Raw genomic sequence first — 13,624 nt, 5'->3', positions numbered from 1 at the left:
AATCGTAGCACTCTGGGAAGCCAAGATGAGTGGATTGCTCAAACTCAGGAGTTTGAGACCAGCCTGAACAAGAGTAAGACCCTGTCTCTACTAAAAATAGGAAAAATTAGCTGGGGTTGGTGGAGGGCACCTGTAGTCCCACCTTCTCAGGAGGCTGAGGCAAGAGAATTGCTTAAATCCAGGAGAATGAGGTTGCTGTGAGCTATGATGTTCCCATAGCGCTCCACCCAGGAAACAGAGTGAGACTCTGTCTCAAAAAAAAAAAAGTCGCCATTTATTAGAAGACCCACGGGCTCATGAACCAAACACTACAGACTTTGAATTGAAAGGGACTCTTTAGTTCTGACAATAGTAGCCAACAGTTATGTTGTACTTACTTTGATTGGTGCTCTTGTAAGCATTTTACATATATTCATTCCATTTCTTCTCGCTCTTTGTCTGTCTGTGTCACTCAGCTACTTAGTAGTGGAGTTAGGATTTGAGTGTATTACCTTGCAGATCTAAATGATCCTAGATATGATTTATGGTTAGGGGCTCCCAATGTGGGTGCTCTTGAGATTTTTCAGCATTTATTTCCAGAACCTAGTAGATATAATTTAAGCATCTGTTTGTTATTAAAAGAAATTGTACCAATTTAGTATGGTAAGCTGTTTATTTAGCATCTGGGACTGTTAAATTGGTGTTTTTAAATAGGGGAAATGACTTCATTTTTATTGAATGATGTAGAGTTTGATAGATCAGTTATTTACATGGAAGGAGACGGGGGTATTTGATGGCTAAGAAGTTAGCAGCTAATGAACGAGGCCCGTTTCTCATTTTGAGGAGGTTGAAATAGGCCCTGGTGGTGAAGTGATCTGCTCAGGTTACAGGTTGAGAGGCAGAACCACGTGGGTCATCTGCTTTGACCTTGGCTTGGACGCACTGCAGAGGTCTTGCCCTCTTGTTGCTAACAGAAGGTGCTGTTGGTCTTGAAGGGGTTGACAAGTAGCTATGAAAGAGCTATCTGCCTTGTAAGGAAAAGCCTGTTGGTGTAATCCTCCCTGTGTTGGGTGTCAGGGTAACCCACTGGTTAGCTGAGTCCTAGCATCGTATTTCTCACTCCACATACAGATTATACGACGGGGGATGCCTCCTGGAGGAGGAGGTGAAGTGATGTTTTCCTGTCCTGTACGGAAGGTCCTGAAGCCTGTACAGCTCACAGATCCAGGAAAAATCAAACGTATCAGAGGAATGGCGTATCCTTTGCATTTGGGTTAGATTATTTATTTTTTTCTTGCTTAAGATAAGAATGACTGACCACTTCTTCCCAAGGTTATTCACATTTTAAACTATAATCTTGGAAATGCCCTAACAGTGAAATTGTAATTTGGGGGTGAGGTATGATGTTTGTTTTCCTCTCTGCCTCATCATGACTAGATTGATTGAGTCATTCTTCTTTTTTTTCAGTTAATACTTAAGCAGTGGCTCCCCTGGGCTTTGGCTTGGGGGCCACGAATCTACTACAGTCCTTGCTTCAGAAGAGTTCATCTTCCAGTGAAGGAAACTAATAATGCAAATACATAGTTCTGATACAGCTTACAAAATGTTGCCATGGGTTGGGAGGCCGAAGAGGAGAGAGTGGCCAATTTTATCTGGAGGATGTGGAAGGGCTGGGATAATAATAATGAAGTGTTTGCTCTGCATTTGCTTCAGTAATCACTTTGCACATTCCTTATTTTTAAGCTTCAGAGTGACTCTATGAGTTCACTTTCATCCTATTTTACACATAGGGAAACTGAGGCATTAGGAGTTTAACTGCTAATGATGGTAGAGCTGAGATTTGAACTCTGTCTCTGACTCTGGAGCCCAGGCGTTTAGCTCCTGCTTTTTCCTATAGAAAGGAGCCATGAAGCAGAGAGGTTTGTGATGCTTGTGAAGAGAAGCAAGAAAGGAGGGGTGCTTCAGGCAGAAACACAGGCCTGTACAGAGGTGACCGTGCACAGTGGCTCTGGGGAGTTCTGTAATGCTGTGTGGCTAGAATTCAGGTCAGTTGGTGGTATTTGATAGTAGAAAACAGGGCATAAAGGCAGGCAGGAGCCAGTGAAGAGCTGAAGGTAACTGGAATTAGCGACCATGAAGAGTGCAAAGAGAGGAGGTCGAACCCTGAGAGGCCACCAAAACGTGAAAGCAAGAGCAAAGTAAGGTGAGATGTCAGAGAGTAGGGAGGAGAATAAAGAAAACCCAGCTTCCCAGGTCAGCACCTTCCAGGGCCTGAGGAGTGAGCACCAGGGTGGGAGAAGCCGAGGAGCTGAGCATCAGAGCTCTTTCCTCACACTGGTGGAGACCAAGCCTGGTGACCAGTTCAGGGTTGTGGACTGAAGGGGAGGGAGATGGTGATGTATAGGGGCCACTCTTTCCAGAATCTTGATGGAAAGAGCGGCACAAAGAAAGATGAGGTGGAAACTTGATGGAGAGAGAGTAGGGAAGACTCAGACTCCCTCCCATTTAAAAATAGTAATGATTTGAGTGTTTTTGTAGGTCCTTTGAAGTAGATTTAAGTAGGAGAGGGAGGCAGGTGGAGCAAGGTAACACGGTAATTGAAAGGCCGGGTACTGAGGTCAGATGGACATGGGTTCTGATACTGGCTCTGCCACTCCCTCTGGAAACATTTTGGCCCCATGCATTGGTTGCCTCAGGTGTCACTGGGCCTGTTATGCTGTGGTAAGGGGTGTAGAGTTAAATGAAGTGAAGTGGTAGTTGTACAGTAGGAGACATTGGTGTGTGAGTGAGCATTGGGTTCAAGTAGCTGCTGTTCTTTTTATTCTTAGTTGAGAGTAAATTCTTTTTTTTTTTTTGTCTTTAATTTTCTTCTTTTTTTTAAATTAAATCACAGCTGTGTACATTGATGCAATTATGGGGTACAATGGGCTGGGTTTATATACAATTTGAAATACTTCATCAGACTGGTTAACATAGCATTTAACCATTTTTCTTAGTTATTGTGTTAAGTCATTTATATTCTACACTCAGTAGTCTTAACATGTACCCTTGTAAAATGCACCAGAGGTGTGTTCCCGCCAATCACCCTCCCTGCACACATACTCTCCCCTCCTCTCCTCTCCCCTTCCACTCCTCTTTCCCCTTCCTGTTGGGCTGTAGTTGGGTTATAGCTTTCATATGGAAGTGTGGGTGCTTATAAATTGGTTTCATAGTAGGGATGAGTACATGGAAACTTTTTCTTCCTTTTTTTTTTTTTTGGGACAGAGCCTCAAGTTATCACCCTGGGTAGAGTGACAACAACATCCAACTCCTGGGCTCAATCGATTCTCCTGCCTCTGCCTCCCTCGTAGCTGGGATTACAGGCGCCTGGCCATTTTTTAGTTGCAGCCGTCACTGTTGTTTGGCTGGCCGGGCTGGATTCGAACCTGCCAGCTCAGGTGTATGTGGCTGTCGCCTTAGCCACTTGAGCCATAGGCACCGAGCCATTTTCCTCCATTCTTGAGATACTTTCTAAGAAAAATATGTTCCAGCTCCATCCATGCAAACATGAAAGAGGTAAAGTCTCCATCTTTTTTTTAGGCTACATAATATTCCATGTTGTAAATATACCATAATTTACTAATCCATTCATGGGTTGATGGGCACATGGGCTTCTTCCATGACTTAGCAATTATGAATTGGGCTGCAGTAGATACTCTGTTGCACTTTGTTATAAAGTGATTTTTGGTCTTCTGGATATATACCTAGTAGAGGAATTGCAGGATCTAATGGCAGGTCTATTTTTAGATCCCTAAGTGATCTCCAAACATCTCTTCAAGAGGAATTTATTAGTTTGCATTCTCACCAACAATGCAGAAGTGTTCCCTTTTCTCCATATCCACACCAGCATCTATGGTTTTGGGATTTTGTGATGTGGGCTAATCTTACTGGAGTTAAATGATATCTCAAAGTGGTTTTGATTTGCATTTCTCTGATGATTAAGGATGATGAGCATTTTTTCATGTGTCTGTAAACTGTGCTCCTGTCTTCTTAAGAGAAGTTTCTCTTCAAATCCCTTGCCCACACTGAGATGGAATCACTTGTTCTTATTTCTTGCTAATATGTTTGAGTTCTCTGTGGATTCTGGTTATTAAACCTTTGTCAGAGACATAACCTACAAATACCTTCTCCCATTCTGAGGGCTGTCTGCTTGCTTTACTTACTGTGTTCTTGGCTGTACAGAAGCTTTTTAGTTTGATCAGATCCCAGTAATGTATATTTGGTGTTGCTTCAATTGCCCAGGGAGTCCTCCTCATAAAATATTCTCCCAGGCCAATTTCTTCAAGTGTTTTCTCTGCACTTTCTTTTAGTATTTTTATAGTTTTATGTCTTAAGTTTAAATCTTTAATCCAGTGAGAGTCTATCTTAGTTAATGGTGAAAGGTGTGGGTCTAGCTTCAGTCTTCTATAGGTTGCCACCCAGTTCACCCAGTACCATTTGATAAGTAGAGAGTCTTTTCCTCAATGAATGTTTTTAATTGTCTTGTCATAGATCAAATGACAGTAAGTAGCTGCGTTCATCTCTTGGTTCTCTAGTCTGTTCCATACATCTATCTCTCTGTTTTTTGTGCCAACCATCCTGTTTTGATCACTATCGATCTTCCTGATTTGTTTTTATTTCTGAGTAATGTCTTGGCTGTTCAAGGTTTTTTTTTTTGATTCCTTATAAAATGAAGTATTATTTTTTTGAGGTCTTTAAAGTATAATAGAGATTGCATTAAAATTGTATATCGCTTTGGGTAATATGGACATTTTAACAATGTTGATTCTTCCCACCCATGAGCATGGTATGTTTTTCTGTTTGTTAACATCTTCAGCTATTTATTTTCTTAGAGTTTCATAGTTCTTTTTTTTTTTTTTTTTTGGCCAGGTCTGGGTTTGAACCCACCACCTCCGGCATATGGGGCCAGTGCCCTACTCCTTTGAGCCACAGGCACCGCCCCATGGTTCTCTTTATAGAGATCTTTCGCATCCTTGGTTAGGTAAACTCCCAAATATTTCATCTTCTTTGGCACTACTGTAAAAGTAATAGAGTCCTTGACTATTTTTTTCAGCTTGACTATTTTTGGTATATATAAAGGCTACAGATTTATGAGTGTTGATTTTATAACCTGAGATGTTGCTGTATTCCTTGATCACTTCTAAGAGTTTTGTAGTTGAATGCCTGGGGTTTTTCAGATATACAATCATATCATCTGTGAAGAGTGAAAGATTGATCTCTTCTGACCCTATATGGATACCCTGGATCACCTTTTCTTTCCTGATTGTGATGGCTAAGACTTCCATTACAATGTTAAAAAGCAGTGGAGACAATGGGCAACCTTGCCTGGTTCCTAATCTGAGTGGAAACGATTTCAGTTTAACTCCATTCAATACGATATTGGCTGTGGGTTAGTAAATGGCCTCTATCAGTTTAAGAAATGTCCCTTTTATACCCATTTTCTTAAGTGTTCTGGAATTATACTTATAGATTTACATGTATTGAACCAGCCTTGAGACCCTGGGATAAAACCCAATTGGTCATGGTGTATAATTTGTTTGATATGTTGCTGGATTCTGTTTGCTAGGATCTTTTTTTTTTTTTTTGCAGTTTTTGGCCAGGGCTGGGTTTGAACCTGCCACCTTTGGCATATAGGGCCAGTGCCCTACTCCTTTGAGCCACGGGTGCAGCCCCAGTTTGCTAGGATCTTATTGAATATTTTTAATATTCAATTAGAGATATTCATTAGAGATATTGGTCTTTAATTTTCTTTTCTTGTTGGGTCTTTTCCTGGTTTGGGGATCAAGGTGATGTTTGCTTCATAGAATGTGTTGGGTAGTATTCCTTCTTTTTGTATATTTTGGAAAAGGTTGAGTAATATAGGTACTAGTTCTTCTTTAAAGGTTTGGTAGAATTCTGATGTGAAGCCATCTGGTCCCAGACTTTTCTTTTTGGGGAGATTTTGGATAGTTGATGCTATTTCAGAACTTGATATAGGCCTGTTTAACATTCTAGTTAAGCCTAGGAAGGTGGCATTTTTCCAAGTATTCGTCTAATTCCTTCAGATTTTCATGTTTCTCAGAATAGAGTTTCTTGTAATATTCATCAAGGATTTTTTGAATTTCTGAGGAAATTAGAAATTTGTAGTTATTTTGTCTTTGTCATTTCTGATTGATGAAATTAGATATTTTACTCTTTTATTCCTGGTTAGGTTGGCCAAAGGTTTATCTATTTTATTGACCTTTTCAGAAAAACCAACTTTTTGATTTATTGATCTGTTGTATAATTCTTTTGTTTTTAATTTTATTTAATTCTGCTCTAATTTTGGTTATTTTTTTTTCTTTTGCTGGGTTTGGGATTGGAATGTTCTTCTTTTTTCAGTTGCTTGAGATGTCTTATTAAGTTGTTAACTTCCTCTCTGTCTGTTCTCTTGAAGAAGGCTAGCAAAGCTGTAATTTCACTTATAAGACTGCATTTGCTATATCCCAGAGGTTCTAGTGTTTCATGTCTTCATTATCATTTTGTTCCAAAAATTTGGTAATTTCTTTCTTAATCTCCTATATGACCCAGCTATCATTCAGCATAAGGTTTCCTTATTTTTGTATGACTGTGCAGATTCCTCTTGTTACTGAGTTCAACTTTTATTCCATGATAGTCCAGGAAGATGCAAGGAATAATTTCTATTCTTTTAAATTTGCTGAGGTTAGACTTGTGACCTAAGATGTGATCAATTTTGGAGTATGGTCTGTGGGCTGATGAGAAGAATGTGTATTCAGTTTTGTTAGGATGAAATGTTGTATAGATATCTGTTAAATCCAATTGTTGAATGGTTAAGTTTAAGTCTAAAATTTCTTTGCTTAGCTTCTTATTGGAGGATCTGTCCAACACTACAAAAGGGGTGTTAAAATCTCTGACTATTATGATGCTGGAGGAAATCAAGTTGCTCATGTCTGTTAAAGTCTCTCATAAATTGAGGCACATTCTGGTTGGGTACATAAATGTTAATAATTAAAATCTTATCATGTTGAGTGTTATCCTTAACAAATATGAAGTGACCATCCTCATCTTCACTTTTGTTGGTTTAAAGCCTATTGTATCTGCGAATAAAATTGCAACACCTGCTTTTTTCTGATTGATATTTGCCTGAATTATAGATGACCATCCCTTCACCCTGCGTCTATACTTATCATTTAAGGTAAGATGAGATTCTCATATGCAGCACATATCTGGCCTGAGTTTTTGTATCCAGTCAGCCAGCCTGTGCCTCTTTAGAGGACAATTTCAGCCATTCACATTAATTGTAAATACTGATGAGCCTGGTAGAATTTTGGGTATTGAGTTTTTTAAAAGTCCAGTGGACATTTTTAATACTTTTGCCACTGTGGAAGTTGGAATTTGATCAAACGTTTCTGAGTGAGTTTACTTTGGTGGTAGAGCATTGTGCTGGTCATTTTGGAGGATGGGTCTGAGAATATCCTGGAGAACTGGTTTACTTATGGCAAATTTTTTCAACATGTGAATGTCCTTAAAGTATTTAATTTCTCCATCAGAAATGAAACTCAGTTTAGCTGGATACAGGACCCTGGGTTGAAAGTTATTTTGTTTTAGGAGGTTAGAGATCGATGACTACCCTCTTATAGCTTGAAAAGTTTCAGCAGAGAGATCTGCAGTCATTCTAATATTCTTCCACTTGTAGGTTATGGTTTTCTTTTGTCTGACTGCTTGCAGAATTTTCTCCTTCATATTAACTTTGGTGAAGTTAATTATAATGTGTGTGGGAGATGCTTTATTTGGATTGAGTTGTGCTGGGATTCTGAAACTGTCTGCTATTGGAATTTCAGAATCTCTTGCCCTGGGGTACTGTTTCTCCCTCTCCTATATGGCTCCCTCGCACCACAGTCCCCACTTTACACCTGTGCCACTGATTTAGCACAGACTTATAATAGCCCATGCCTTGTCCATGCCTCTTGAGAAAATATCCAAGAATCTGGACTCCATGGGGGACAGGCTTCCAGACCTCGGGGTGAGAGTAGAGGGGAGTGCTAGGAGTTCAGAATTGTGGGTAGAGTATATGTTCAGTTTTATGCCTGGCAGGAGAGTGCCATAACATACTAGTGGGTCTTCTCTGGTGAAGAAGATCTGGTTTTTAGTGGGTCTCTCCTGTGGGATAGAATAAGAAGAGATCTGAACTCTGCTTCCTCATTTGTAGAAAGTACACTACGAGCTATTCTCAGGGGGCAGGGGACTCCCATCCACTTGATGATGGGTTTTGTACCTATTGTTTGTTTCCTTGGGGTCACAGCTTGCGTTAGCAGGGGTGATGTGCACTTGTCAATCTTCTCTCCTGGCTCAGCTCCAAACCATCAGCTTACTTGATAAACTTCTATCCTTTAACTTTCCTTTAGGATGAGAGTCTTTATAGAAAGCCGGCTCCAGTCGGCCATCTTGCCTCCTCCCTTGAGTGTAAATTCTTACATCGAGAATAAGTCCATAGGTATTTGGTAAAGATGGCTTTTTTCTTTACCCAAAGTTAAAGGAAATATTGAAAGGAAGATGACATTCAGGACATTGAGGTTAATACAGTGACAGCTCTGACGGCCATTTTAGAAAAAGAGTTCCAAAATTGCTTTGAAGGGTGGACTCTGCATTTAGCATCAGTGTATTGCTTTCCAAGGGGAGCACTTTGAAGGTGACCATAGCGATATTCAGCAATGAGGTATGTAGCACTTATTCTAGGATGAGTTTGTGAACTCGTCGGACCTTGTGTATAATGGAATACCATGTGCCTGTTAATGAGATCATTCTTGAAACTGACACTGATTAAGTAGAAAAGACACATTTAGGTTTTTACTTAAACACTTCTAGATGCACTGCATGTCTTGTAAGTTTCTCAATTATTCTCACGATTAGAGAATATTAGAATTGAACATCAACATAGTAAGTCACAGGGCTGATTCAAGTATCAAGCTGGATAGGATGGGAACAGTTTCTCTTTCTGCCCAGCTCTCTGCTGGTATACACAAGGCTTGGCCCTTAGGTGGGCCCCTGGGCAGCAATGCAGAGAATAGACCATAATCCAGGCAAGTTTTAATACTCCTCCGCTCTTACAATCCCTACAAAGACTTCAGGAAGCCCCCCAAGTTTGATCCTTTATCTCAATTACTTTTACTTTCTCCATCTGTGGCTGTGCAGCCCACACATTCCATATCCTTCACCACTTACTGTTCAAACTAATCAAGGCCTCTGAAAAGTCTACACTATACTACACTTCTTTTCCTCCAAGTACCGCCATCCCAGACCTCCTGAAAAATACAAAACTGACTTTAGGCATCCACCCTACAACCCCCCAAAGCAGGCATCCTGGTTTGCCTCCCTTGTCACACTTTTAAAAGGCAGTCACCTTCCAGTTCCCTAGCCTCCAATACCTGTCTCTACCTGGATCATATCAGCACCTAGGATTTTACCATTTCTAATATCTGAAATCTCAAAACAGAATTCCCAAAACACAATCTCACTTCCTTTATACCACACAAATCTACTTCCACTAGACCTGATCTTTAAGCCCCCTAAGATTTCCAATCCCTTGACTTCCTGCTTTCACCAGGATACTGGAGAATGGAGAAGGCTCCGAGTTTTCCAGAGAGCATGAAAGCTAAAAGAGCTCTCGTGCCCAGGCAGTCTGGGTGTAACTTTGTTCCTTCCTGGTTTCTCTCGCTTATGTTGTGTGAACCTTTCCTGAATAGAACCTGAGTCAGGCAGATACTTGTGAGGCCCCAAGTTCCTCCCTTCCTTGAGGCAAGGGACAGGACACCTAAATCATCCCTGATGCATCTCTGACTTGTAGAGGCTTCCTCTCTGCTCCCCTGGAAAAGTGACACTGTGCCCTTGCTCAGTTCCCTGTCAGCGAACCAAACATTCCAGCCACTGGTCTGCAGAGGTACCCATTTTACAAACACCTCAGAGGAATGTGGGTTTGACTAGAGATCACCTTCTTTGCCAGTTTTGAGACCTGGGGAAAAAATGCTGCCTTTGGAAAAAGCTTTAGTTGGCTTGTGGTTTTTTACATGCAAGGATAGCTGACTGCTGGACTGAACTTAGGCCCCTAGGAGGGCTCGAGCTGGGAGAACTGGCTCCACTCTTGTGTGCATTTGTGGTTTTAACTGAGTTACTCCCTAAAGCACATCTTTTTCCTCTTGCATTCTCCATGAGGATCTATTGGCCAGGGTCTGGCAGGGAGCAGGTTTGGGTTCCTGCCAGTAGCTGTGACTAGACAGTAGTTACTTTTTATTTAATGCCACCCATGCAGATTCTCCCCACTGCCTGATGTAGGCAACAGAGAAAGGAACACTCTGTTTAGTTTTACGGTGCTGTCCTGTTGTTTATGGTTTGGTACCTAGAGTTAGGTGAAGAAGCTGGGGTGGGGTGAGTTGGAATTTGCGGGGTGATCTGGTTACCTTTTCTTGACTATAGGGAAGTACTTGGAGAATCAACTCCCACCCCTTACCCCACTCACCACCACTACCACATACATAAATGCATGCACCTCTTTTAGCTCTCACCTGGAACACAGGGTGGGTGAAAGGGTGAGAGTCCCATATGGACTGTATCCATGAACTTGTCTCTTGGGTATTGATTCATAAGTTGGCTTTAGGAGGTTCACAACTCCCTGTGATTTTCTGCAAAATTGTGAGTGTGCATATGTTTCTTAGGAGAGAGTCCATAGCTTTCAAAAGATTCTCAGAGGGCTGATTCCTGAAAGGATAGGAACTGCTGCTTTGGGATTTGAATCTTGGACTAATAATAAGAAAAGCAACAGGTGACATTTGCTGGGCTCCTACCACACAACAAGCACTATGCATTACTATTAATTAATTACTATTTTGTTTGTACCTCCAGACGTGGGGAGGACTGTTACGATCATTACCCTTTTACTGATTAGGAAGTGAAGGCATCGGGAAGCTAGCACACTTGACTCAGAATGATGCAGTTTGCTGGAGCTGGGACTTGAACACAGTCTGATTCTGAAACTTAGGTTCTTAGCCATCCCTTAGTAGGGCCTCCATGCCAAGCCAGAGGGCTCGAAGTCACTCCATGTATCTGCTTTAAAGCTCCTTTGCCTTCTTCTCCACTTCACTGCCTGAATTCTATAATAGCACAGGTTTCCATTGGCTCTGAATTGTTCCTGTTACCCTCCTGATTCTATAACTCTGGCGGAGTATGGGGAGGAAGATGTTTTGGGGGAGTCAGATCTGTTTAAATTTGAGCAAGTATCTTAGTTTTTGAGTCTTAGTTGTCCTTCACGTAATCCTCTAGAACTAGGAATTATGGCCCTTGCCACAGGGTTGCTGTGAGCACAAAATAAACTGATAATGTAGGTGAAAGAACTTCAGGAGCCATGAACGCTGTGGGGTTATATGTTCGAATAGTGGCTTTTCCTGTGCTGTCCCAGGCAGAGTGGGCAGCCTCAGAGTGGGCACCCACTTGGTCCAAAGGGTGAGACCTGGGACTGTTTGTCTAAGCTGTCTGTGGTCAAAAGTACGTTCTGGACCAAAGAGGCGGTGATGTAACGGGCTCTGTGTATTGAAAAATCCTTTGCTCTTTCCTCATTTCAAGTTTGTCCTTTGAGTCAAGTCAAATATTTATTGAGCATTTCTGAGTACAAAAGTAGTGTATTAGAGCTTGTGAGGGATACAGAAGTAAAGCCCCTGCCCTGATGGAGTGTGTGGTCTTGAGGAAGAACACAATGTGTGTCTGTGAAGAGAGGTGTATGGTAAGTTCAGTGGAGACTGCAGTTGGGTGCCGACTGGGTTTTCAGGAGACAGAGGGAACTCGAGACTGGAAAAGAGAGGGAGGGCAGCTCAGATTGAGAAGTCTGGACAATTAGGATGGTGGAGGATAGATGGTGCTGAGTTGGGGATGGCCGCACCGAGCAGGCTGCAGCTCTGGCAGCAGGGTCTGGGAGACTCGCCAGCATAAGATTGATCTTTTAGTGGAGTAGGACGGGTCAGGTTCTTTGCATGGTCTCTGAGCATTTTTGTTTTCTATAGCTCAATTGAAAATTAAATTTGTATTGACAGTAATTCTTGAACAGTGGGGCTGGAACATGCAGATTGTGCATACCTGGTTTTGGACTTGCCCTGTGGGATTTGTATCAGGGTAGTGGGAAGATCACATGTTCTTATTTTTGCATGTCTTTAGTCCCACATGTACAAGCAGCCCTTGACCGTACATTGAACATTGTAAGTACACACTACATACTTATTTTTTCGTTGACATGTGGGGAGGGGTGTGCATTGGCACTGACTCAGGCTAGCCCCAGTGGGGCGTCGGTTCTGGCCTTAGGTTCTGTTGGGTGTGAGGTGGGTAGGAAGTCGGGGCAGGGTTGAGGAACTCTTACTTTTTATACTTCCTACTCTCTGTATTGTTTGGATTTTTTTCACCATGACCACGCAAGCCTTATATAATTATAATGAAGAAATTGAATTATAGTACTGTAAAGTTAAGTAATTAAATACAATTGGAAGTCTCAGTGTGTTAGTAGAGTTCCACAAATGTTTGCCAGCTTTATAAGTGACTCTTCCGTCCTGAAGTCCAAGCAGAATGACATCCTTAACTCTAGGTTGCAGGTACTCTGTGCGTGTGTCACCTCAGATGGCGAACCGGATTGTGGACTCTGCAAGGAGCCTCCTCAACAAGTTTATACCTGACATCTATATTTACACAGACCACATGAAGGGCGTCAACTCTGGGAAGTAAGTCTGCGTTTTTGGAGTCTACTTCTGCAGCTACTGTAGCCTTTTTCATATGTCTGTTCTAGTTGAGGTTAAAACTGCCAGCTCAGAGCTTGGGCAGCCAGAGGAAGAATAATTTCAGAATTAATTTCCTTCTGATTTACTCTTGTTGGCATTTTCTGAGTGCCTGTTGCATGGAAAGTGGCCAGTGCTAGTAGCTGAGGGTCCCATGCCTGGCCTCTGGGAATTAATATTAATGAACAGTGCTCCAAACTTTAAACTCCATCTATGCTTTGTTCCAACAAAAGAGTAAAGTGAACAACCTTTTCCACACTGAGTAAATAAGAGGATAGGGTTAAAAATTCTTTGTCATCTAAGTGAATATCATCATTTCTCTCCATCCATGGAAACAAGACACTTAGATTCTTTGTCATCTAAGTGAATATCATCATTTCTCTCCGTCCGTGGAAACAAGACACTTAGATTCAGAGGAAGTTGTTACTGCAGATTTGAATTTGGCTTAGTTAAAGCCTTTGCTTTGCTAAAAAGTAAGAATACTAAAATTGAAAGTTTAAAAATTATAAAACATTTAAATAAGGAAAATAAAAGAAAACCAAAATGAAAAAAAAAATGATGATCTCTGTACTAAAAATTCCTTCTTTAGGCTTTCCTTGTGTAATTTAGAAACCAGAAAATTATAAGAGCAATTAAAATCACTTTAACTGGGAAAATGCTAAACATATAGACATGTGTGTGATGACATTTTCACTTAAAAGCCATTGGGCAGAGCTGGGAAGGACGCGTTGAGCTTGGCAACCCATCAAGGACAGTACCTACCGTGGCTTCCAGTGCTTTGGCCAAACCTCAGATGCGTGGCCTCTTGGCCAGGCGCCTGC

At 41.4% G+C, this 13,624-nt stretch overlaps 1 protein-coding gene across 12 annotated transcripts in view; it reads left to right on the top strand.

Moving 5' to 3' along the window:
• RCL1 (RNA terminal phosphate cyclase like 1) overlaps positions 1 to 13,624 on the top strand; it is a 103,392-nt gene that overhangs the window by 24,638 nt on the left and 65,130 nt on the right. For 11 of the 12 annotated variants that reach the window (XR_002771086.1, XR_002771085.1, XR_002771087.1 and 8 more), the window contains 2 exons: positions 1,111 to 1,235; positions 12,624 to 12,749. Coding sequence is in view for 6 of the 12 variants with exons in the window: in XM_023508109.1 (XP_023363877.1) it covers positions 1,111 to 1,235; positions 12,624 to 12,749 (251 nt within the window). In the remaining 6 variants the exon portion in view is untranslated. Of the gene's footprint in view, positions 1 to 1,110; positions 1,236 to 11,647; positions 11,768 to 12,195; positions 12,750 to 13,624 lie in introns of those variants that run through there. The other variant, XM_023508110.1, reaches the window with a different exon arrangement.

Source organism: Otolemur garnettii, unplaced genomic scaffold (genome assembly GCF_000181295.1).
Source record: "Otolemur garnettii isolate 467f Iridium unplaced genomic scaffold, OtoGar3 scaffold00006, whole genome shotgun sequence".
In the NCBI taxonomy this organism is placed as follows: domain Eukaryota; kingdom Metazoa; phylum Chordata; class Mammalia; order Primates; family Galagidae; genus Otolemur; species Otolemur garnettii.
Note: the sequence above shows the minus strand (reverse complement) of the source record. Positions and strands in the feature narration are given on the sequence as shown.